The sequence below is a fragment of the Calidris pugnax genome, unplaced genomic scaffold (genome assembly GCF_001431845.1).
Source record: "Calidris pugnax isolate Ruff unplaced genomic scaffold, ASM143184v1 scaffold70, whole genome shotgun sequence".
Taxonomy (NCBI): Eukaryota; Metazoa; Chordata; class Aves; order Charadriiformes; family Scolopacidae; genus Calidris; species Calidris pugnax.
This window is the reverse complement of record NW_015090862.1, coordinates 12042988-12067956: the sequence shown is the minus strand read 5'-3', so window position 1 is coordinate 12067956 and position 24969 is coordinate 12042988. Positions and strand designations below refer to the sequence as shown.

General features: G+C 45.6%; 1 protein-coding gene across 3 annotated transcripts; it reads left to right on the top strand.

Annotated features, from left to right (window-relative positions):
* The first annotated feature begins 74 nt into the window (after window positions 1–74).
* On the top strand, window positions 75–24407 carry KIAA1024 (KIAA1024 ortholog). 3 transcript variants are annotated; one of them, XM_014944261.1, is made up of 5 exons: window positions 75–225; window positions 6681–7200; window positions 12288–14111; window positions 15609–15863; window positions 20440–24407. In XM_014944261.1, exons 2-5 carry the CDS (start codon window positions 6727–6729, stop codon window positions 20635–20637), a joined length of 2751 nt encoding a protein of 916 aa, XP_014799747.1. In that variant the 5' UTR covers window positions 75–225; window positions 6681–6726; the 3' UTR covers window positions 20638–24407. The 3 variants fall into 3 exon arrangements, with proteins under 3 accessions (XP_014799747.1, XP_014799750.1, XP_014799748.1); XM_014944264.1 differs by lacking the exon at window positions 20440–24407 and having other exon boundaries at window positions 15569–15762; XM_014944262.1 differs by lacking the exons at window positions 12288–14111; window positions 15609–15863; window positions 20440–24407 and adding an exon at window positions 10482–10675 and having other exon boundaries at window positions 6681–9024.
* The last annotated feature ends 562 nt before the right edge of the window (window positions 24408–24969 follow it).

The following is a 24969-nucleotide window of genomic DNA, read 5'->3' as shown; positions in this document are numbered from 1 at the left end:
GCAGCCCCCTCCCTCCTCTTCTCCCCTCCCTTCCCTCCTCCCATGCCAACCTGCTGCCGCCTTTGTCAGCGCAGCCCGGCGCTATGGCATCCTGCTGGGGCTTCAGGCTCGGGCTCTTCCTCCTCTTCCTCCTCCTCCTCCTCCTGGCTGGGAAGCGGCTGCTGCAGCGGCAGAGCCAGCCGTGACGGCCGCGCTCCCCGGGCAAAAGGCAGGCGGAGCCCCCAGGTGAGCCCCAGGTGAGGGGAGGGGGGCACGGATGTACAAAGAGGGGGGGCTGGTGGTGGTGGCAGGAAGGGGACACAGGGGATAAGCGCCCTGCTCTCCCCGGGGATGCTCTGGGGACCAGAGGTGCCGGGGAGAGGGCTTCAGCACCAGCTCCCCCCACACCGGGTTGGGGGCAGGTGGGATGGTGAGTGCAGGTAAGACACCCCCCCCCCCCAGCCCCTTCGGTCCCCACCAGGTGCCCTGGGGTCCCACCTCTTTGTCAGGCTCTGGAGGAAAGGGACAGGGGGGAGACACTAAAAAATCTTGAAACTCCATCTGTGACTTTGGCAGCTCCACTTCAGTCCCACACAGCTGGATCTGCCTGTGGGCAGCTGGAGGGGAGCAAGTGGTGACCCCCCCCCGGGCCCTGGGGACCCCAAGCTGCAAGTGGGGAGCTTGGAGGGATGGGGAGCGCTGGGGATGGGGGCCAGGGGAGCCAGACCCCCCCGGGTGAGGAAGCCGGTCTGTGTAGAGTCAGGTCCGGGGTGGCAGTGGGGTCATTATAGGTTTGCCATGCAAAAAAATCCAGGTTGCCCACAGATGGAATAAATTGCTCACATTTACCTCGATGAGACCTTTTTGTCTCCATCTCTCAGTGTTTGCAATGGTGTCTCCTTGTGCAAAAATTTTTTGGGAAAAAAGGTGACTTGGATGTGCTCTAGTGAGGTACGGAGAGGACAGTATTTGTGTGTTTGCATGGGCCAATAGTTGGCAAAGAATAACCAGGAGCATATGATGCAGTAATAATTCAAGTAATTTATTGCACAGTTTTAGAATGATTGTTTGCACTTTTCTGGCTCATATAGATACCTTCACCTGGATTGCATAACTGAACAATGCAAATAATCAACCTAATGTTATTGTGCAAGAAAAATCAATGGCAAACCTTGTTTGACTCGATCCCTGACGTGGCTGTGCGAGTACGCTGCCTTTATCCACAACTTCCCCGTTAATTTATGCCCTGGGAGCCTTTAAAAACTGCTGAATTCTGGGGGGCTGGGGGGGTGTGTGGGGTGGTGAAGTGTTATGCAGAGCCCTTTTCCAGCACAGCCTGCCTCTATCAGGGAGCTCGGTTTGTAACGAAGGGTTTTCCAAGGCTTATTGACACATGGTAAGAGCCAGAAAATAGCAACTTCTCCCAGAGCTGGTCCCCACCGAAGGTCCGTGGATGCGGTTAGTGGTGGGATGCCCGGGAGGGTGCAAAGTGCGTCGTTCCTGTGCCAGAACAGCGGCGAGCCGCCGGCGAGAGAGGGTGCACAAGCTCCGAGAGCTCCCAGGCTGCAGGCGTTCGTCCCCTTCGGCTCTGGAGGAGTGAATAAAAATCACCCCGGCGAGGCAGGGAGCCAGCAGGCATCTCCTACCGGCCCCCGGGGACTGGAGCCCACAGCCCCCCCGCCTCCTGCACAGCCGAGAGAAGGGTCCGGAGGAGGCTGCCTGTATCGGGCTGCTTGGGAGGACTTTCCTCTTCAATGAAAGGTGGAGGGAAGCAATTGCCATTGCTCGGGCAGGGCTCCAAAGTGCGCTTTTTAGTTTTCTTTTTAATGAGCAGCAGAAGGCAGGGGGAGGAGGAGGAGGAATAAGGTGTGTGGAAATGGGCATTGTTTCCCCGAGTGCCTTCTCTCCCGTGTGTGTGTGTGTGCATGGCAGAAGCCAGCCGGGGCTTGAGGTACCTATTCGTTCATCTGAAATTTCTTAATGTTTTGACAGGGAAGGGGGTTTGTGTGTGGGGGAGAGAACAGAAACCGAATTCCGTCTCGACGCGTTACATGTTTCACGCGTTGCCTGCCTTGTTTTATAGTATCTGGCACTGGGGAGACAGGTTGAAAGATTTATGAGCTGAAGTTAATAGTAAACCAGCATATTACAGGCTCTGTATTAATGTTCTCCGGCGCTGGAGTAGCTGGCTCTTTCTGGGGGAATTTATGGGAGGATGGCTCGCTCTGCCTGTCGTCGCCGTGATGGTATTATAGGGTGGCCCGTTAGACACCCTGGGGGAAAGCAAAACAAGGATGCTCTTTCCCTCTCGGCAGGGAAATCGAAGGGAGAGAGAGGTGATGACTCCAGCCACTGCATCTGTGTTGTTAGCTGCACACGCCGTGGATACGGGGAAGTGGGGAGAGCAAATGTCAGAGGCACAAAGAACAGGGAAGGAAATGAAGGAGGAAATATCAGAAGGAGATAACGTGGTCTGTCTGCCAGCGGCCACGATTCAGGCTCGTGCAAGGCACCTTGCCTCCCCGCCGCTGCTCGGGGAAGTCTAGTGGTGGGACTTTGTCTTGAATCCCGTGCTGGGATCTGTCTGCCCTGATGTGTGCTGCCCTCAGCCCACCCCCTGGGGCAGGGTTTGGGCTGAAGGTGCCATGGGGGAAAGCAGCGAGGGCAACCATGGAGCAGTACTTAATTTAATGAATTCCTGTGGATGGTGAATTTATAGGGTAGTCAGGAGGTGAGGGGAGCTGCCCACCCCAGTGCTGATCTGGGAGGTGGTGAGGAGGGAGGGTGCATCCTGGCTTTTCTGTGGGGAAGCAAGCTGCGTGAAAGAATACACAGGTTCCCCTGATCTGGAGGACCACAAGGGAGAGGTCTTATGGAGGCTTGATTCCTAAAGACACCAGAAACTAGAACAGTATATTCCCTTTGTGCAGCAGAAAGCACCACGAGGGATGGAGGTTGCAACTGTAATGCTCTTGGTCTTCTCCTCCAGAGGCTGAGATAGTGGGTTAATGGTAAGATGAGAGCTCAGTTCATTGCTCTTGGTGCAGGGCAAGAAGACATTGATTTGTGGTAAGCCTGGAGCTCATCTGTGTGCAAGGAGAGTCAGACCCCATCGACTCGCTGTGCAATATGATGCTGTACAAGTCCATGCTGGGATACAATTGTGCTATTAGAGCAGAGAATGTCCAATCTTAGGAAGCCGAGTCAAAGCGACCCTCCCAGTGTTAATATAGCAAAAATCATTAAAGATGAAACGTTAAGTGGCTCCTTTGGTCAGAGACCATCTTGCCTAAGGAAAATAGGCTAGATCCTGTCCCTGTGTGTGGTCAGCTCCATGTCTCTGGAGACCAGAGTCAATTTGGGGGTGGTTTGGAGGGTGTGTGTGGCTGCTGGTAGTGAAGGTAAGGCATGAGGACATTGGTGGAATTGAGGCCATCCGAGGCAGCCCCGTGCTGCTGCTCTTGCTGAGGGTGCTTTCATTCACTTTGCTGCTTTTGACTGATTCGTGACCCTGTACCCTCTCTAAAAGGTCTTCCTGTGCTCATTTCGGAGCTTTGCGTTTATGTGCTGCGTCCAGGTCTATTCTGGTCCTGCTTTGAGAGCTAATGAATGAACGTGGAGATAACAGCTGAGACGGTGCATGGCCAAGTGCTTGGCACCTGAGATGTGGCAGCTCCCGGGGTGACGTGCCAAGAGGCACCTGTCTCTGTCGCAGGCTGTTAGGAGGCTTGACAAGAGACAGGGGAGCTTAATGTGCCACTAAAAACCTTGGCACCAGGTTTTTACATCCCTCACCCAGGAAACAGGATTTTGAGGTCCTTTCATATTATCCCCGTGGGGTAGTACATCCTATTCTTCACAGCGTGGATCTGTTGCGTGCTCCAGGCTTTACAGCTGAGTGCCATGTCCCGGGCTTGGGTCTGGGAGCAGAAGGTCCCAGACTGAGCTAAACCAGGTCTAGCAGAGCTCTTCTGCTTGGGGTCTGTGCTTCAGTGCTGCTGCCTTACTGCTTAGGTATGGGTTGGAGTCCCCAAACCAAGGCTCCTTGTTGGTGCTTAATAAATGCAGTGTGGGATTTGGGGTATGCAGGGCTTCCACTGAACTTTCTGAACTCGTCAGCGCTCAGCACTTTTAAAAATCAGGCTGCACCTAAATTTTGCTAGATTTATAGGGTTTAGAAACCTGAACTGAAGTTAAAAGCTCTGATGGGAGGGATAGCGTAAGAGTGGCTTGGGTACAAAATGAAGAATTTCAAGAATCCTGTACTCTTTCACTAGGATGAGAGTCAAGACAGGAAGGCAGGAAAAAATGGCTTGACAGTTTTAAGAAATATATTCTTGCGAATGGGCTAGTTGTGTATTTTAGCAGGAGTGTGAGTGGGGAGAAAGCAGGGTGCTGGCAGGCCAGTGCAGGCAGCGGATAGAGCGTGTATCAGGCTGTGAAAACGCATACCCAGGTGAGGGTTTTGCGAGAAGCTGTGAAGTTACAAATGGGAGGAGGTAGTTGCTTTTGCAGGCATTCACCCTGGAGGTGACAAAAAGACAGATTTCCACTCTTGCCCCATATGGCAGACTTACAACATGCAGAAAATTGACCTGCCGCGCCAGTCCCCTGGCCGCTGGGAAATTACCCAAGCCCCACATGTGAAGTTTCTTCTGGGAGTGCTTGGTGGCTTTGGTGGCTTAAACCTAGCTTGGGAGCTTCACTTTCTAATTGTGACATGTCACAGACATACAAAGGTGGGCTGTTAAAAGGGCTGTGCCTCCGAGCACATGCTGTTGATAAAAAGAAGGGGGGATACAAGCATCCTCCTCCCATGTTCAGCTTTACTTTCTGCAGCCGAGCACTAAGCAGCACAACATTTTGGCTCTTTTGTCAGTTAGCAGAAGAGTTGTGCTGCTATGCATAATACACGAGCTTTAAAAGCAAACACGCATGCAGCGGAGGTGTTGGAAAATCCCTGTAGCCATTGGTTTCTGAGAGTAGTGTTTACAATCACAGAAATACATTCGCGTTGCTGCTGCTCAACTTCTGATCATACGCAGCAGAAAGATGCTCCTTAAATAAACAGTCAATTCTTTGTTTGGAGACTTGTTTCGTATTTTTTTGGGGCAACCTGGTGGGTTTTTTTCCCCCTCTGGAAGATGCTGCTGTGGTGTTTGCTAGGAAAGCTGATGTACCTTGGCTTCTGACACAGATAGCGATCGCCGGTGTGTAATGTCAGGGCAAGATGAAAGGCTACAAGAGAGGGAACAGGAGCTCGGTATTGCTGGAGCAGTGCTCAGGAGTGCTGAGGGTTTTGGCTGGGAGGTGACTTTTTAAATGAGTAATAAGAAAGCTTGCAAGCCTGACTTTTGTGCTGTGCCATTCGGGTGGGTATTCTGCACTTGATGGAGATGGAGAGCCCAGTTCCAGGGGTCATCTAAGGGTGGGAGTGAATGGGGGAAGATACCGTATCTTTTGGGGGAAGGGAAAATGTTTTTGTCATTCCTATTGGTACAAATAACAAAGACAAAGTCTTGGCAGACTGCATCATCCTGTGCTCTGTCTCTCCTAGTAGTCCACAGCAGAGACACTGACAAGGATATTCACAGTAGGCAGATGAACAATAATCTGCCCCCCATCAACATTCTTTCCTAATCCATAATAGCTAGAGGTTAGTTTCAGCTCTGAAAGCACAGGGGTTTATATCCTTCCCAAGATGTTTGCTAGCGTTAGCTGTGCTTGCTCGAGCTATTCTTGTTATCCACATAAATGTGCAGCCTTTGCTCTCCACCTCTGCCCTATCATTTCAGGCTGGTGAATGGAGCTGCACTCCCCGGGCTTCTCTGGGAGCACATCACTGAAGAGGATGTTCTCTGTCCTTGATATTTCTCAGCCTTCAAATCCACCCTGATTGGCAGCCAGCCCTCTAGCATCTGCTGGATTGGTTTCAAGATTCAGTGGGATTTTTTTTTTTTTTTTGCTTAACTCTTTCTGCTCTTTTCTACATTTTGCACTTTACAGCTGAAATGGGCTCACGCAGATTTTTTGCACGGGACCAGAAAGCTTTTCCATTCCTGTGTAATAAACTTAAGAAAAGTTATTTCTGGAAAAAGTGTCATGGTATCCAGAGGAGGTAATTCAGAGTAGAGCAGAAAATAATGTTTTTAAATAAGCAAGATGGTAATTATGTGCTCAGATCACTTCTAAAAACGTCAGAAGTTTATTCTCAGAAAATCTTCCTGAGAGCCGTTTGCAGTCAGATATGAAAACAGCTGGGGTTGTCATGGTTTGGTAGGTCACCTTTGGTTAGGCTGGGGCTAGAATTATTGCCAAACAATTTGGCGTGTCTATACTTTCAACCTCTCACAAGTTGGTAGGAAATTCTGTGAAAGCCCTTTAGCAAGCAGGCTGGGATTGTCGATCTGCCGTTAGTTCAGCCCCTCCAGAGCTTCTCCTGTTTATTCACTTGCTCGCTTTAGTAGACACTTGACATAAATGAGCCTCCTTGGATGAAATCCTGATTCCATTTAAGTATTGATTTAATTGATGCTAGGATTGCAGCCTGGAGTTCGGAAACGTGAGGATGGGTTATACAAGCACGCCCTCGACTGCATGGCTGGGGAGTCAGGTCCCATCTGTGGTTGAATTGCAAAGTCCTGAATATTATCTGTGGGTGACTTACAATCTTTTTTATTTGCTGTTGTGTGTTGCTGTAGAAGTGGAACGTGGTTTCCAGGCTAGACAACAAAATACGCTTAAGCCATGGAGTCCAACCAGGAATCCTCGCTCTTCCTGGTGAAGATCTTGGAGGAGCTGGACACGAAGCAGAATACTGTTTCTTATCAGGACCTCTGCAAGTCCCTGTGTGCGAGGTTTGATTTATCCCAGTTGGCCAAGCTCAGAAGCGTGCTGTTTTACACCGCTTGCCTGGATCCTAATTTCCCAGCAACTTTGTTCAAAGACAAAATGAGATGCACTGTAAACAATCAGCAATCAAAGAAAATCATGGTTGCAGCAGATATAGTAACAATATTCAACCTCATACAAATGAACGGGGGAGTGGCCAAGGAGAAACTTCCAGTTGCAAGGCAGAAAGTGAAAAAGAAAGAGTCCTTCGAGTCCTGTAGATCTGACACAGAAGTCTGCAATATGGCAGACTGCGTGCCCAACTGCGAGCTGAACGACCAGGAGTTTAACCGGGGCTTTCCGGTCAGAAGGTCTTCAAAATGCAGAAAGATGGACTGCAAAGACTGTCAACAGTTTGTCCCCTCATCAGAACCCAACTTTTTACTTGGCGTTAATAAGGACATGAAGGGCCGGGCTGCCTCTCTGGACAGGCTGCAGGCGCTGGCGTCCTACTCCATCGCCACGTCTCCGCCATGCGAGATGCAGAGTACCTACTTCCCCATGAACATTGAAAATGAATCTATCTCGGACCAAGACTCCTTGCCTATAACTGCAGGCATAAAAGAAACTTTCATTTCAAATGACGAGCCATTCGTGATGCAGTCATGCGTCCAGAAAAGAAATATATTCAAAGAAGATTTTCATAATCTGATTACAATATCTCCCCACTTAATACCATCCAACAAAAAGCCAGAAGATGGACACAGAGAGCCTCAGAGCAGGAAAGAAAGCTCTAAGCAGGCTTTCTTCAACCACAGCTTTGAAATGCCATACAGCAGCCAGTACTTGAATCCAGTTTACTCTCCTATACCAGACAAAAGACGAGTGAAGCATGAAAGTTTAGATGATCTTCAAGCTTCAACGTATTTTGGCCCAACTACTATTCTTGGGCCCCAGGACACCAAAAAGTGGACTGGAAAGCCAACCAAGCAAACTGCCTGGCCAGCTAAAAGCTGGAGTTTAAATACAGAGGAGGTACCTGACTTTGAACGATCATTTTTTAATAGGAAGCAGTCTGAAGAGAAGCCGCGATACCAGAGTTCGAACAACCCATCTCCAAACTTTCCTTCAGCTGACAGGCACCAGTCCTACCTGAACGCGAAGGAGCAGCAACCAATTATGCAGGCAAACTATGCTGTGAAACCAAATGGGCATAAACCCAAGGAAATACCTTCCATTCTAGAAGTGGAGAAACACGAGCCAGTCAAAAAGTTTAAGGATAAAAGCATTAATTGTACTTCTGTTCAGATCCTAAGCATTGACAGGACCACGAGTGTTGGGACACAAACGGAGCAGCAAGTCCTGGAGCACAAGAAATGCAAGGACTTGTGTGCAGCGGGACAAGGCAAGTACGGAGAGCGTCACTCTCTGAAGCATTCGGATGATGACTCTGAAATCGTGAGTGATGACATCAGTGACATTTTCCGGTTTTTGGATGACATGAGCATCAGTGGGTCGACGGGAGTGATGCAGTCCTCTTGCTACAACAGCACCGGTTCCTTGTCTCAGGTGCATAAATCGGACTGTGAGAGCTCACCTGAGCACAATTTGACAAAAATCTCCAACGGGAGCGCATGCAACAAATTGGATAAACTGGTCCGGGCAGATATCAGTAACGCAGATGATGAATTAAAAACGAGTGTCTGCAAATTAGTTTTGAGGATTGGAGAAATAGAGAAGAAACTGGAATCTCTCTCAGGCGTCCGAGAAGAAATCTCCCAAGTCCTGGGAAAATTAAGCAAGTTGGATCAAAAAATTCAGCAGCCAGAGAAGGTCAGTGTACAAATAGATCTCAATTCTTTGACAAGCGAGGCCGCATCAGATGAGAGTAACTCCCCGCAGATATTTCAGTGCCACAATACTCCTCATGGAGGCAAACTGGAGAATAATCCAGAATGGTGCTGTTCAGACGCCAGTGGAAGTAATAGTGAGAGTCTTCGAGTAAAAGCCTTAAAAAAAAGTTTATTTACTAGGAGGTCATCAAGATCATTAACAGAGGAAAACAGTGCAACTGAATCCAAAATAGCAAGTATTTCAAACTCTCCCCGGGACTGGAGAGCTATTACTTACACTAACCAAGTTGGCATTACGGAAGAGGAGATGAAAGAGAGAGACGGAGGAGAAAATAAGGACTGGCACAGGAAATCTAAAGAGGTAATTTCAACTTTAAGTCACATAATAAGCACTTAAAAATAATCTAGTTATGAATGTCTTCCATAGTCATCACAGGCCTCAGGGTATGACAATACTTCGCCCTGCCATATTATGCCTGTCTTTATTGTTATCATAATTGAGTGATTTTGTACCTATATCTTCTTGCTTGGCAGCTGCAATATGGTCAAGTTGTTCCTTAAAAGCACTTTGCTCTTTTGAAAAAGGAAAGGGGGGGTAATGTGGGTGAGATCTTTGGAAGATGATGGTGGCATTCATCATCAGTGGCGATATAATGAGGCTGGGTAATTAACTTGGTGAAAAGGGCGTGAGGAAAATTGAAATTCTCTAGTGGTTGTTTTAAAAGGGATATTTTAAAATTGCATTGTAACGGCTTTTATCAGAGAAGTATGTTCCTATTTAAAAGCCAAAAAAATAGATTCATGGATTCAAATCCCTTAAGAAAAGCATCCCTGTATGTGTACCATGAGACACAAACTGTAGTTATGTTCTCTGTCTCTGACTTTCATGGTCATTTATATGAATCTTAAACCTCCCATTGGGGAAATGCAGCATAGCTGTAGTCTTCTTTTGGTTGGTCAGAAAAACTCTACTCCCTCCTCCCAACAGATTCCCACTGCCATTTTCACCGAGCTATTGTGGTCATCCTTGCACTGGGCTCTGGTTGGTGCTCAGTTGAAACCGTGCTGGGTGTGGACGGTTGTTTCTGTTTCATAGAGAGTGGAGAGATTTGGGGTCCTTCAGCTCCCTTGTCAATCAGGACTACGACGGGCATGCCATGCTTCCTTACAGGGAGGAGAGAGGGCAGAGAAGGAAGAGGTTTGATGGAGATAAGTGCAGTTGGATGAACAAGAAATCATAAACCATGGGTTATTAGCAGGTTGCAGATGGGGAAGAAGGTTGCCCTTAATAAGCCCAAAGCTTGTCTTTTCTGTACTTTGATCTGCCCAGGATGAAATGCTGACTTTGAAAGTCCCTTCCTCACTCCTGCAGTAGACCATGGATGACACCGGATTGGTGTCCTGGATGGTGTAGTGCCAAGGGAGTGGTACCTGGGGACTTCCTACAAAACTTCAGTTTAAGACTTGATCTGGAAACAGAAATCTTGAAGCCTGCATGGAGCTCTGAGCTTTTCCAGATACGCTAGGCTTTTCTGGAGGGCCATTTTCAGAATAGTTTTATTACTGTAAACAGTTCAAAACCTAAATTTTCTCTGCTGCATAGGCTTTGTGTTCATGTAATGGTCAACATGGAGTTGTGTCTGTAAAATACCTCTTTGGTCTGGTTGTGAGAAGAGAGTGGGCAGACATATTACTTTGTAAAGTAATGTAAATGTAAAACTTTGTCTTAGCTGGTACTTCCTTTATCATGGCTTAAGCAATATCATATGGTTATTCTGAAAGGAATATCTCTGTCCTTTGTGTTTAACCCCCTCATAGTCCTGTTTCTTCTCTCAAATTCTTTTGAACCCTATTGCAGGCAGACAGGCAATACGAAATCCCACAGCCACATAGACTGTCTAAACAACCAAAAGATGCTTTCTTGATTGAACAAGTCTTTAGTCCTCATCCCTACCCTGCATCACTCAAGTCACACATGAAAAGCAACCCGCTCTACACAGACATGAGGTTAACTGAGCTGGCTGAAGTGAAACGCGCCCAGCCATCATGGACCATAGAGGAATACACAAGGAATTCGGGAGATAAAGGCAAGATTGCAGCATTGGATCTACAAGTGAGTCCCATTTGTTTAATTTGAATGGCTTAATTGCGAATGGATGTTGCCAGAATATGCATTTAAGAAGGGATTTGGGTAGCTCAGGAAGGAGCTGTGCAGTGTTGAGCCTCTAATCTTGCTGATCCCTATCCATCCTGGCCAGAAACAAAGGAAAACGTGGATGTTTGATTGTTGAATGATGATCCTTGGCAGGTTGGTGCTCCCAGCTTATTCTGCAATAGAGAGATGTCTGCTAAGCCATTGTGGTGGTAGTAGCTCTAAAGAAGAGTTTAGGGGTAGCAGGGATGAACTAGTCTCCAACTGCAGCAGGGCAGACTGGTGCAGAAGCTGGTATTGTTGCTCTATCTTCTATCCTTGTTCTGTCTGAATTGTTCAAAGAGAATGTAGGCATTAGGGCTTTTTCCCATTTTGCTAGGAATATGAGACATAAAATACTTGTAGAAGGTGTTAAACACCATGACCGTTTTTGAAACCCATCACTGCTGCAGCTTTGAAGTGGCTGTTGGAAACCAGAGTCATGTGAAGAACAGATCAGCTAATGGTCTGTCTTGTTTGTGTCTTAGTTTGGTTTGGAAATGTGCAGGCTCTTTTACAACGAGCAGAGCAGAGCAAGTCACTGGGAGACAAATCCAAACTTTGGGTTTGAATTTTCCCAAAATGTGGTGTGTTTGACTACAATCCCGATATATAATGGGCTGCCCAAGCCCAGTACCGACTCCCCCTGTTGGATTCCCTGTCTAGCCTGATAAACAAAAGACATCTTCTGGGAAGGAAGATATCTGGGCACAGATTTAAAAAGGAAGCATGAAGAATGCCATCCAAAATGTGCAAAGAGCAAAGAAATGTTGGCATATTTAGAATCATAGAATCATCTAGGTTGGAAGGGACCTTCAAGATCATCTAGTCCAACCATCGACTTAACTCTGACAAAAACCTGTCACTAAACCATGTCCCCCAGCACCATGTCAACCCATCTTTTGAACACCTCCAGGGATGGTTCCTCAACCACTTCCCTGGGCAGCCCATTCCAATGCTTGATAACCCTTTCAGTGTAAAAATTTTTCCTGATATCCAACCTGAACCTCCCCTGGTGCAACTTGAGGCTGTTTCCTCTAGTCCTGTCGCCTGTGACTTGGGAGAAGACCCCAACCTCCCTACAACCTACTTAAAGGTAGCTGTAGAGAGCAGTGAGGTCTCCCCTCAGCCTCCTTTTCTCCGGGTTTAGTCATGAAACACAAAATGCATCACATAATGAAGTCCATATAGATCCCTGTGTAGCATTTATATCATTTATATGCATTTATACAGCAGGATACAGAGCCGGGGGGGGACTGGTGCTGGCCTCAGGCATTCTGGGCTCCTTGCACGCGTGTGCATGCCCCTGAGCTGTACAGGCTTGGCAGCAGTTGGGGTACACTCACCTACAGCTTGGGGCTTGTTGGCGCGAGCTGAACGACCAGGAGTTTAACCGGGGCTTTCCGGTCAGAAGGTCTTCAAAATGCAGAAAGATGGACTGCAAAGACTGTCAACAGTTTGTCCCCTCATCAGAACCCAACTTTTTACTTGGCGTTAATAAGGACATGAAGGGCCGGGCTGCCTCTCTGGACAGGCTGCAGGCGCTGGCGTCCTACTCCATCGCCACGTCTCCGCCATGCGAGATGCAGAGTACCTACTTCCCCATGAACATTGAAAATGAATCTATCTCGGACCAAGACTCCTTGCCTATAACTGCAGGCATAAAAGAAACTTTCATTTCAAATGACGAGCCATTCGTGATGCAGTCATGCGTCCAGAAAAGAAATATATTCAAAGAAGATTTTCATAATCTGATTACAATATCTCCCCACTTAATACCATCCAACAAAAAGCCAGAAGATGGACACAGAGAGCCTCAGAGCAGGAAAGAAAGCTCTAAGCAGGCTTTCTTCAACCACAGCTTTGAAATGCCATACAGCAGCCAGTACTTGAATCCAGTTTACTCTCCTATACCAGACAAAAGACGAGTGAAGCATGAAAGTTTAGATGATCTTCAAGCTTCAACGTATTTTGGCCCAACTACTATTCTTGGGCCCCAGGACACCAAAAAGTGGACTGGAAAGCCAACCAAGCAAACTGCCTGGCCAGCTAAAAGCTGGAGTTTAAATACAGAGGAGGTACCTGACTTTGAACGATCATTTTTTAATAGGAAGCAGTCTGAAGAGAAGCCGCGATACCAGAGTTCGAACAACCCATCTCCAAACTTTCCTTCAGCTGACAGGCACCAGTCCTACCTGAACGCGAAGGAGCAGCAACCAATTATGCAGGCAAACTATGCTGTGAAACCAAATGGGCATAAACCCAAGGAAATACCTTCCATTCTAGAAGTGGAGAAACACGAGCCAGTCAAAAAGTTTAAGGATAAAAGCATTAATTGTACTTCTGTTCAGATCCTAAGCATTGACAGGACCACGAGTGTTGGGACACAAACGGAGCAGCAAGTCCTGGAGCACAAGAAATGCAAGGACTTGTGTGCAGCGGGACAAGGCAAGTATGGAGAGCGTCACTCTCTGAAGCATTCGGATGATGACTCTGAAATCGTGAGTGATGACATCAGTGACATTTTCCGGTTTTTGGATGACATGAGCATCAGTGGGTCGACGGGAGTGATGCAGTCCTCTTGCTACAACAGCACCGGTTCCTTGTCTCAGGTGCATAAATCGGACTGTGAGAGCTCACCTGAGCACAATTTGACAAAAATCTCCAACGGGAGCGCATGCAACAAATTGGATAAACTGGTCCGGGCAGATATCAGTAACGCAGATGATGAATTAAAAACAAGTGTCTGCAAATTAGTTTTGAGGATTGGAGAAATAGAGAAGAAACTGGAATCTCTCTCAGGCGTCCGAGAAGAAATCTCCCAAGTCCTGGGAAAATTAAGCAAGTTGGATCAAAAAATTCAGCAGCCAGAGAAGGTCAGTGTACAAATAGATCTCAATTCTTTGACAAGCGAGGCCGCATCAGATGAGAGTAACTCCCCGCAGATATTTCAGTGCCACAATACTCCTCATGGAGGCAAACTGGAGAATAATCCAGAATGGTGCTGTTCAGACGCCAGTGGAAGTAATAGTGAGAGTCTTCGAGTAAAAGCCTTAAAAAAAAGTTTATTTACTAGGAGGTCATCAAGATCATTAACAGAGGAAAACAGTGCAACTGAATCCAAAATAGCAAGTATTTCAAACTCTCCCCGGGACTGGAGAGCTATTACTTACACTAACCAAGTTGGCATTACGGAAGAGGAGATGAAAGAGAGAGACGGAGGAGAAAATAAGGACTGGCACAGGAAATCTAAAGAGGTAATTTCAACTTTAAGTCACATAATAAGCACTTAAAAATAATCTAGTTATGAATGTCTTCCATAGTCATCACAGGCCTCAGGGTATGACAATACTTCGCCCTGCCATATTATGCCTGTCTTTATTGTTATCATAATTGAGTGATTTTGTACCTATATCTTCTTGCTTGGCAGCTGCAATATGGTCAAGTTGTTCCTTAAAAGCACTTTGCTCTTTTGAAAAAGGAAAGGGGGGGTAATGTGGGTGAGATCTTTGGAAGATGATGGTGGCATTCATCATCAGTGGCGATATAATGAGGCTGGGTAATTAACTTGGTGAAAAGGGCGTGAGGAAAATTGAAATTCTCTAGTGGTTGTTTTAAAAGGGATATTTTAAAATTGCATTGTAACGGCTTTTATCAGAGAAGTATGTTCCTATTTAAAAGCCAAAAAAATAGATTCATGGATTCAAATCCCTTAAGAAAAGCATCCCTGTATGTGTACCATGAGACACAAACTGTAGTTATGTTCTCTGTCTCTGACTTTCATGGTCATTTATATGAATCTTAAACCTCCCATTGGGGAAATGCAGCATAGCTGTAGTCTTCTTTTGGTTGGTCAGAAAAACTCTACTCCCTCCTCCCAACAGATTCCCACTGCCATTTTCACCGAGCTATTGTGGTCATCCTTGCACTGGGCTCTGGTTGGTGCTCAGTTGAAACCGTGCTGGGTGTGGACGGTTGTTTCTGTTTCATAGAGAGTGGAGAGATTTGGGGTCCTTCAGCTCCCTTGTCAATCAGGACTACGACGGGCATGCCATGCTTCCTTACAGGGAGGAGAGAGGGCAGAGAAGGAAGAGGTTTGATGGAGATAAGTGCAGTTGGATGAACAAGAAATCATAAACCATGGGTTATTAGCAGGTTGCAGATGGGGAAGAAGGTTGCCCTTAATAAGCCCAAAGCTTGTCTTTTCTGTACTTTGATCTGCCCAGGATGAAATGCTGACTTTGAAAGTCCCTTCCTCACTCCTGCAGTAGACCATGGATGACACCGGATTGGTGTCCTGGATGGTGTAGTGCCAAGGGAGTGGTACCTGGGGACTTCCTACAAAACTTCAGTTTAAGACTTGATCTGGAAACAGAAATCTTGAAGCCTGCATGGAGCTCTGAGCTTTTCCAGATACGCTAGGCTTTTCTGGAGGGCCATTTTCAGAATAGTTTTATTACTGTAAACAGTTCAAAACCTAAATTTTCTCTGCTGCATAGGCTTTGTGTTCATGTAATGGTCAACATGGAGTTGTGTCTGTAAAATACCTCTTTGGTCTGGTTGTGAGAAGAGAGTGGGCAGACATATTACTTTGTAAAGTAATGTAAATGTAAAACTTTGTCTTAGCTGGTACTTCTTTTATCATGGCTTAAGCAATATCATATGGTTATTCTGAAAGGAATATCTCTGTCCTTTGTGTTTAACCCCCTCATAGTCCTGTTTCTTCTCTCAAATTCTTTTGAACCCTATTGCAGGCAGACAGGCAATACGAAATCCCACAGCCACATAGACTGTCTAAACAACCAAAAGATGCTTTCTTGATTGAACAAGTCTTTAGTCCTCATCCCTACCCTGCATCACTCAAGTCACACATGAAAAGCAACCCGCTCTACACAGACATGAGGTTAACTGAGCTGGCTGAAGTGAAACGCGCCCAGCCATCATGGACCATAGAGGAATACACAAGGAATTCGGGAGATAAAGGCAAGATTGCAGCATTGGATCTACAAGTGAGTCCCATTTGTTTAATTTGAATGGCTTAATTGCGAATGGATGTTGCCAGAATATGCATTTAAGAGGGGATTTGGGTAGCTCAGGAAGGAGCTGTGCAGTGTTGAGCCTCTAATCTTGCTGATCCCTATCCATCCTGGCCAGAAACAAAGGAAAACGTGGATGTTTGATTGTTGAATGATGATCCTTGGCAGGTTGGTGCTCCCAGCTTATTCTGCAATAGAGAGATGTCTGCTAAGCCATTGTGGTGGTAGTAGCTCTAAAGAAGAGTTTAGGGGTAGCAGGGATGAACTAGTCTCCAACTGCAGCAGGGCAGACTGGTGCAGAAGCTGGTATTGTTGCTCTATCTTCTATCCTTGTTCTGTCTGAATTGTTCAAAGAGAATGTAGGCATTAGGGCTTTTTCCCATTTTGCTAGGAATATGAGACATAAAATACTTGTAGAAGGTGTTAAACACCATGACCGTTTTTGAAACCCATCACTGCTGCAGCTTTGAAGTGGCTGTTGGAAACCAGAGTCATGTGAAGAACAGATCAGCTAATGGTCTGTCTTGTTTGTGTCTTAGTTTGGTTTGGAAATGTGCAGGCTCTTTTACAACGAGCAGAGCAGAGCAAGTCACTGGGAGACAAATCCAAACTTTGGGTTTGAATTTTCCCAAAATGTGGTGTGTTTGACTACAATCCCGATATATAATGGGCTGCCCAAGCCCAGTACCGACTCCCCCTGTTGGATTCCCTGTCTAGCCTGATAAACAAAAGACATCTTCTGGGAAGGAAGATATCTGGGCACAGATTTAAAAAGGAAGCATGAAGAATGCCATCCAAAATGTGCAAAGAGCAAAGAAATGTTGGCATATTTAGAATCATAGAATCATCTAGGTTGGAAGGGACCTTCAAGATCATCTAGTCCAACCATCGACTTAACTCTGACAAAAACCTGTCACTAAACCATGTCCCCCAGCACCATGTCAACCCATCTTTTGAACACCTCCAGGGATGGTGCCTCAACCACTTCCCTGGGCAGCCCATTCCAATGCTTGATAACCCTTTCAGTGTAAAAATTTTTCCTGATATCCAACCTGAACCTCCCCTGGTGCAACTTGAGGCTGTTTCCTCTAGTCCTGTCGCCTGTGACTTGGGAGAAGACCCCAACCTCCCTACAACCTACTTAAAGGTAGCTGTAGAGAGCAGTGAGGTCTCCCCTCAGCCTCCTTTTCTCCGGGTTTAGTCATGAAACACAAAATGCATCACATAATGAAGTCCATATAGATCCCTGTGTAGCATTTATATCATTTATATGCATTTATACAGCAGGATACAGAGCCGGGGGGGGACTGGTGCTGGCCTCAGGCATTCTGGGCTCCTTGCACGCGTGTGCATGCCCCTGAGCTGTACAGGCTTGGCAGCAGTTGGGGTACACTCACCTACAGCTTGGGGCTTGTTGGCGCCATGCTGACACATCTCTGCGGTCAGCAGTCTGGGCAGTACAGCCACACTCAAGCGGGGAGCCTGCTTGTCTCCAGAGCTTCTCTGCCAGGGAAAGTGGCATGCAAGAGCCTGAGACTCGCGGCTCCACGTCAGCTCTCAATGGCTCACTGCTGAGGCACCTAACCCAGCTCCAAACCCATCAGGCTAAGCCTTAGGAGCACATCAGGATACCATGAAGAAGACTTGGTTAGCCCAGGGAGAACTGCCATGTCCCCAGGACCCTGCGTGAGGTGGTTTGGAATTAAAAGCATCACCCCCACAGCACCGTGCAACTTCCAGGAGCATTTGTGAAGGAATTTGTGCGCAACAAATTCACCTCCTGGCTTGGCTTGGGCAAACTTCCCTGTCCTCACCAGCCCACGCTCCTTGCTGTGGGTAAAGTGAAGTTGGAGAGAAGCCAAGTAGCACGGGGACCAGGCTGCATCTTGCCTCAGCTGCCTGCTGCTTTTCGGATCTTAAAAGCTTTAGAGAGCTTACCAAATTCCTAACCCTGGCATTGCAGGCTGTCTGCTGGAGTGGGGACAGGCTGAAAGAAGTTCCTCTGCAGCAGGCAGTCACAAAGCATCCCTTACCTGCTTCGCGGAGGCAGCAAGGGAGGTGATATTTGGAGGCAAAGCTCCCCTGGGAGAAGCGTTCTCCATCTGCTCCTCGTAGGGCCTTTTCGTTCCCTGTAAGTGGCTCTGTGCGACTGTGAGCAAACCAGAGAAATCGGCTTATTGCCATCATTTATCTTTAGGATAAAGGTGATAAAACTTTACCGGTTTGATTCTCTCCCTCCAAAAGGACTGTCAGAATCGCACCTACTCCGCAAAGCCCATGTCTAGACTTTATAATAGAGCTTACTGACAAACTTAAAAAATAGACACAGACTGATGAGTGGTTTTTTTTCCCAGTGATTAAGTTTATTAGAACTGAAGGTAAATACATTATGCTTTAATGAACATTCCTACGTCTGGCAATGAAATGGGAAAGGAAGCTGATTAACAGTAATGGGCCTTTTTAATAATGCATCTTCCTTCTGAAGTAGTTTAAAGGTCAATACCAAGGCAGAGAGGTCCAAAAATATAATTTCCTTGAAGCTTAGCATGGCTATCTTTGGGGTTTTCTACCTTTGTTTACTTAAAATTTCTCCTGGCGCTTGACAACTCCGCTGGGTTTTCCTTCAACAAAAGACATTGCAAAACTAGAGTCAGGCCAAAGTTTGTCCCAAGTGTGGGGTCTGTGTGAGATCTCATTGCTTTGCTCTGCATGTGATGATCCACTGGGACAAAACACTGTCAGGTCATTTTTTGATGCCTTTAGAGATGGGGTTGCTGGTGTTTTTCAGAAGACTGGAACAGGTCATTCAGAGCCCGAGCAGTACAATCTCAGACTCGGCTGGTGGTCTCTGTTTCAGCATATTAGTGCTATCATAGAGATCTCCATCAAACGATGGTAAACCCGTTGCTCAATTTTAATTGTTTATTTCTGGGGTAGCTATAAAATCACTTCTTTTAGTTGTTCTGTACATAAAACAAATGCTGCTTTCAAGCAAAGCAAGGTTTCAGCCAGTAGCTCGTGGCCACAACATCTGAATTAGCCAATTAAAGGCTTACCCAAATCCCTCTCAAGTCAGCTGGAGTTTCTTTGTGTGGAGTCCAACAAACTTTGGATCAGCTCTGTTACGAGCCCAGAAGTGGTGTGTGTTAGGATATTCTTAGTGGAACGTTTTTATGTGGTATCTTTTCCATTTTTTAAAGAAATGGCCCTTTGGAGCCCCAGACACATGAGACAGCTTCAAGGAAAAGCTGTCATCTTTCAAAATGTTCTTTCTGCTTTATTCCTTTCTGCTGGTAAGTGCAATATAATGCCTAGTGTTTAGGTTTCCCCCATTTTCCTCCTGTTTTCCTTAACAGAAAGGATGAAGGGAAAAAAACAAGCAAATGCAAAGCTTGAAGAGCTTCCTTAACAGAAAGGATGAAGGGAAAAAAAAACAAGCAAGGTGGAAATGCAAAGCTTGAAGAGTTCAAATTCTAAGGAAGGAAAAAGTAAAAGATAAAAAAAGCCCAAAAACATTCAAATGGAAACACTGATAAAGTTCCCCAGGTAGCCTTTAATTTTCTGACCAATTCAGATTTTCTTCATTATCTTTTTTTTTTTGTGTTTTAATTTTTGGTTACCCGTGTGGAATGGGAGGACAAAGTCTTTCATTTTGTAATCATACTCTTAAAATCACCTCCAGCCCAGAGAAACTCAGACTTTGGCAATGAGCAGAGTATTGCCTCCTGTGGAAATATAGATTGTGCCATCGGGGTTAAATGATCTCATCTGTGGAGATGGTCCAGGAGAATGTGTGGTACCAAATCGCGTGCCAGGTCTTCAGTTCCCCTTCCCCTCTTGCCCCTAAAACTGAGACAGCGTCATGCATCTGGGTGACTTTCAGAAGATGGAGGTGGAAGGAGAGCTCGAAGCTGAGGGCCACCTTGTCCTGGGTGATTTGATTTCATGGGAAACCACTGCCTGTGGTTGTGAATTCCCATGCTGAAACGAAGGCTGGTGTCCCCAGGTGTTGCTGTTCTGGAGGGTGACTGCAAATGGCCCATCCAGAAGGACTGGGTTCCGGATGGAGCTGGGCAATCACACCCTGCAAGCAAGTTATGGCAGCAAAATTAGGGTTAGCTTTATAAAATGTAGTTCATGAGGTGTACATGTTAAGAACCTCTCCCATCAGCTGGGCTTTAATAATTTAGAAAAGCAGTAACAGACCGGTAGTTGCTGACATCTTTGCTGTCTAGCAGATTAAAGAGATTTTATTTAAATGCCATCCAAGATGATGAAGTTTATGGCAAATCAGAGGTACGTGAGGGATTTTGCAGTGGAATTATTCCGTTACAGGAGTTTATTTTTTGCAGTATTTTGTTGCCACTTTCGTCAGCCTTATGGAACTGGGACCAGGAGTTGAAGGGATGTGAGAAGTGACAATAACCCACTTTATCCTGACAGCAGACCCAGATGCAGTTGGGAGGCCTTCAGGCACATCTGCTCTGTTTATTTGTGTTATTAATGACAGATCCCAGACAATTAACAACTGTTTCCTTTTAATTTTTAGACTCAAGAATCTTTAAACCCAAACAACTTAGAATACTGGATGGAAGACATTTATACTCCTGGCTATGATTCCTTATTAAAACGCAAAGAAGCTGAGTTCAGAAGAGCAAAGGTTTGCAAGATCGCTGCCCTGATAGCGGCGGCAGCTTGTACGGTTATTCTGGTCATTGTAGTTCCCATTTGTACGATGAAATCCTGAACCTGTGGACAGACCCGTGGCTCCCAGCTGTGTGCATCTCAGATAGCTCATGCTGTGTTTCAAACGTCTGACGGCGAAACTGTTAGGAATTTGTTAAGGAAGAATGTTCTGAGGATTTCCTGATGGAGAATGCTGTAACCGTAGGCAAAACGCAAAGCAACTAGAGAAACATTTTTTTTCTGGAAAAGCATTATTTTCAATAACAGACTGTGTGGCGGAGTTAATGGGAACTCGGTTCAATTTTTATGCATTTTTAAAAGTGCAATATTTTTTTTTTTCCTAAAGAAACAATATAATGTTTTACAGAATCAGAGACTGATGAGAATCCAGGCAAAGAGGAAGGTAGTCTGAGCTATGTTGCATTTAACAAAGGTGTGGGTATATGGAGGTAGCACTGTATAGAAGGGAATGTTCTATATGCATTATATCGGGGAGCTAGGAAAGTCTTAAAGCTCTCTACAATGTAGAAAACTCTGAATGTATTGTATTTATTTTATAGTATTTATGTATTTCATGATCATTTGATTGAAAGCAGACTGTGTAGCCATGAACAGAGTTTATTCCTATGTTCAGATTAAAAAGGGCTCTTTGTCTTTGGTCTTGCCCTAAGACCCACTCTATCATCACTGAGTACTTAGATAAGTGCAATGTGCTGCAGACCAAAAAGATTATGTTTTAAAGCAATCACAAGAGGTTTTAGTTGCTTCTGTTGAATAACATTTGCATAGAGCTGGCAAACTTGCCTTGCCAAAAGGGTATTCTTTACCTCTGCAGACAGTGAAATTGTCTCAATTTCACTCCTGCCAGCAATCAAAGCTGGCAAATCAAAGCAACACTCTGTTAAAGTTCTTGGAAATGTAATCTGAACAGTTATATTTTTTTTTCACAAAGTCTTTGTGCCTTTTTTTTTTAGACTGTAGATCAAATAGAACTGTTTAATTTTGCTATTTTAAGCCCATAACATAAATCACAACATAATGGGTACTAATGGAGGTTCTTTTCCTGCAAGCCTTCTATACAGTTCAGAGTGCTCCTCAAACAGCAGGGCTGGTGGTTACTGAGCACTTATATTAAGGGCACAGTTTTTCAGCAGTAGTGGAAACTTGCTGTTAATGCAATGCATTCAGCAAGGGGAGATCTTTTGCTTCCCTCTTGCTAATAGACTTAAGAATTATGGTTGACTCTACCGGACAGCAAGCAGTCGGTATCCCATGGGAAATGTCCATTTGATATTTTATCCCAAATGCAAATAGCAGGTTCAAAGGAACTCTCAAGCTATGACAGAAATTACCTGCCATGGTTAGTGAAAGCAAATACCCAGACAGTATTACTCTTCTGTCAAGTATAGATGAAAAAAAAAAGGCAAAAAAAATAAATATTTCAGGAAATAATGTGATCTTGTTGGTCCTCTGAGGGAAGGAAGATTCTTTTAGTGACTGCTCTTTATGTAGGGTAATTTGGTTTCTTCAGAAGCAGCCTCCCTACAGGATGACACAGCAGCTAGGCAAGCATCGGATGCTCATTCCTCCGGCTCTCTGGGATGTGCTGCACTCGCTGTTTGTTTCTGGCTGGTTTAAAAAAAGTAGTGAGGAAAGGGTGTGTGGGAGGCGAAGGCTTTGTTGTGACTTCAGATGTGTGTCAGTTCTTTCCTGCAGCTGGAGAGCTGTTTATGCACTGCTTGTGTGCTGTGTTTTATTTGGGGATAGGTGATCCCTGGGACCATTGATCTATCACAAAAACAAGTGTAAGCACAGGGCTGTGTATCCCATCAGCAAATACCGAACAAGGTTAAGCCCCTGGACCGAAATCTGCTCCTGTTTGGCCTGAATCCTGACCCAAATTCTGTAGCTTTGGCCCATTCCTAACACCAAGATTATTTCTCTTTCCTCCCAGATGCTGCAGGATGGAGTCACAGCAGGGAGGGAGCAATTCACACTGTCTATTTTAGGCTGCCTTTGGTTACGGTATGATTCAGAGCACCTGAGTTTAGGAGCTCAGGATCTGTATGTAGTAAATATAGACAGGTAGAGAAACCTCCAGGGATGATTTGGAGCCGCCAGCAAGATAGCTAATATTAGACATGTGAATACTCTCCAGAGGGCATTGCTCTGCAGTTTACCTTATGCACAATTTTGGTTGATTGTATATGTTAAAAAAATAAATCTATTCCTGGTTCCAGGTAATGTAAGGAAGCCTTTTCACACCCCTCCTTGGCCCAACGGTAGCAGGCACGAGATGCTGTTGGAAAGAGCAGTGTGACCCTGTGGTGGCACCGTGTCGGTCCCCATCTGCCTGCATGGGTGGTGACACCTCCCTTGGAGGGGCAGGATGGGTGTGGGATGGACACCAGGGAGACCCCCTCTCTTCACCAACCCCGCCTCCACTAGCACGAGCCGTCTGGCCCTGACCCAAAATCAGCAGCCCTTCCTCTGTTGCGTCTCAGTAATCTGCTTTTAGAAAATACCAGAATATCTAAGTGGAGGTGGGAGATGGGTGCAGGAGATGCTGTTGGTCGCAGGGGCGTGCTGGGGCTGTGCTTGCGCTCATGAGGTAGAGGAGAAGTGAGGACCCCTGTTTCATTCATGCAGGGATTTTATTTTGTCTGTGCAGGGCTCATCCTGCTGGCACTAAATGAGTCTTTGCATTAGAGATGCCCAAAATCCTGGGAAGGGTTTGGAAGGTTATGGAGTTGTGGGTGACGTGGAGCTGGCCCTACCCAAGCACTCAGCATCCCAAGCATCCTAATTTATCGCCACTCCTAATTTACCAAGGTGCTTTTGCTTACCTTACACAAACAGCCAGTGGCACCCAACTCCAGCAGGGCAGTGGTTTCCTGACATGCCAGACCGTGGCTTATCACGGATCTCCCTCTCTGGGGCTTGATTTGGCTGCTGCAACCTCTGGGAGCATCTCCATGGTGCCGGGAGTGTGAGGGGAGCAGGGAAAGCAGCTCCCTGCTCCACAAATACCTCCGGGAGCCGCTCTCTTGCCATCTCCTCTGCTCCCTGGCTGCCTCCGGCAGCTCCTCGGCACCACGGGGATGGGCATCCCTGGCCATTCCCAGTGGGTTTTACACCTGGCACAGAGCTCTTTGCTTAAAATAGGTAAGGAGATGGAGCAGTGGGATGCTGCTGCCAGAGGAGAGCAGCCTGGGAAGGAGGGGACCCGCAGTTCTGCACAGAGTACACAAGCTAGGTGAAATCCTGACACTATTAACCGGCAAGAATATCGTGATCAACCTTGTGAACCAGTTATCAACTAGTATATACTGTATACTATATGATAGACTTTTGTATAAAAAGAAAAAAAAAAAAAGGAAAATAAACAAATTAAAGCTATAGGTACATTGTAATCCTTGGTGTGATTGAAAAAAAGTGTCCTAGATTGTATTACTTAATTAAAATAATGATGAGCATATTGAACTGTTTTTTGTATTTATGCCTTATAAACTTGATATATTACACATGATAAAATGAAACTGCAAGAATTATAAAAGAGATACTCCATTTTGGGGGCAAATCCCATTTGCTTTTCCTAAAACAAGAGTGCTGCTTGAAATCAGCTTGATAAATCATGTGCAGAAGAGCAAGAGCAGGATCTGTCCCCAAATGACTTTTTAGGACTTTTTTTTTTAATGGGGCTTTGGTTAATGTACTATGTAATAATTTTATTTTATAAAGTTACTGTACAATGTTGCCTTTTAGTTCATTTAAATATAATACCAAATAAACTTGAAAATTACAGCGTCCTAAGTTTTAATGAAACAGTTACAATAATTTATTACTCCTTTGCTTTTCCTCTTTCTTTTTTTCCAGGGACATCAAGATAGCCATGGGATGCAAGTGTCTCAGTGTTAGATAACTAAGCAGCCTATCTAGTTCTTGGCAGAATTGCTAATGGATTTCTCACTTGTGAAATAATAAGATCGCAAAAGATAATGAAAAATGAGTTTGTTGGGTTTCTTTTAAAAGCTCCTTTGCATCACATTGTCTGGGCTTCTGGGAGATTAGCTCTTGACACTAATCATAATATTTCATTTTATAGTTTATTTCATGACTGAGTTTTGGCATATCAACTGTTTTAACAAGGTCATGACTAATATTTTGGTTATGTATTTCACTTACATGTTTATGCAACCACTGTCCCTTTTAAGTCAGTACAATAGATAACTATTTATAGACACCTATCAACAGGCAATCGGTTTGCTTAGGATCGCTATGTCAATTTAATGTGCTGCTTTTGGCTTTTTAATTGCAAAACCAGGTTATCTTAAAGTTCCAGGTCTTGAAACAAAGCTTGAGGTGAGCCTGCCACTGAAGACAGCCCATCGTC

Coding starts and splice junctions, on each gene's coding strand:
- KIAA1024 (XM_014944261.1), top strand. CDS start 6,727: ATGGAGTCCAACCAGGAATCCTCGCTCTTCCTGGTGAAGATCTTGGAG. Junction 7,201..12,287: donor GGTCTTCAAAATGCAGAAAG/ATGGACTGCAAA, acceptor AAATGCAGAAAG/ATGGACTGCAAAGACTGTCA. Junction 14,112..15,608: donor GGCACAGGAAATCTAAAGAG/GTAATTTCAACT, acceptor ACCCTATTGCAG/GCAGACAGGCAATACGAAAT.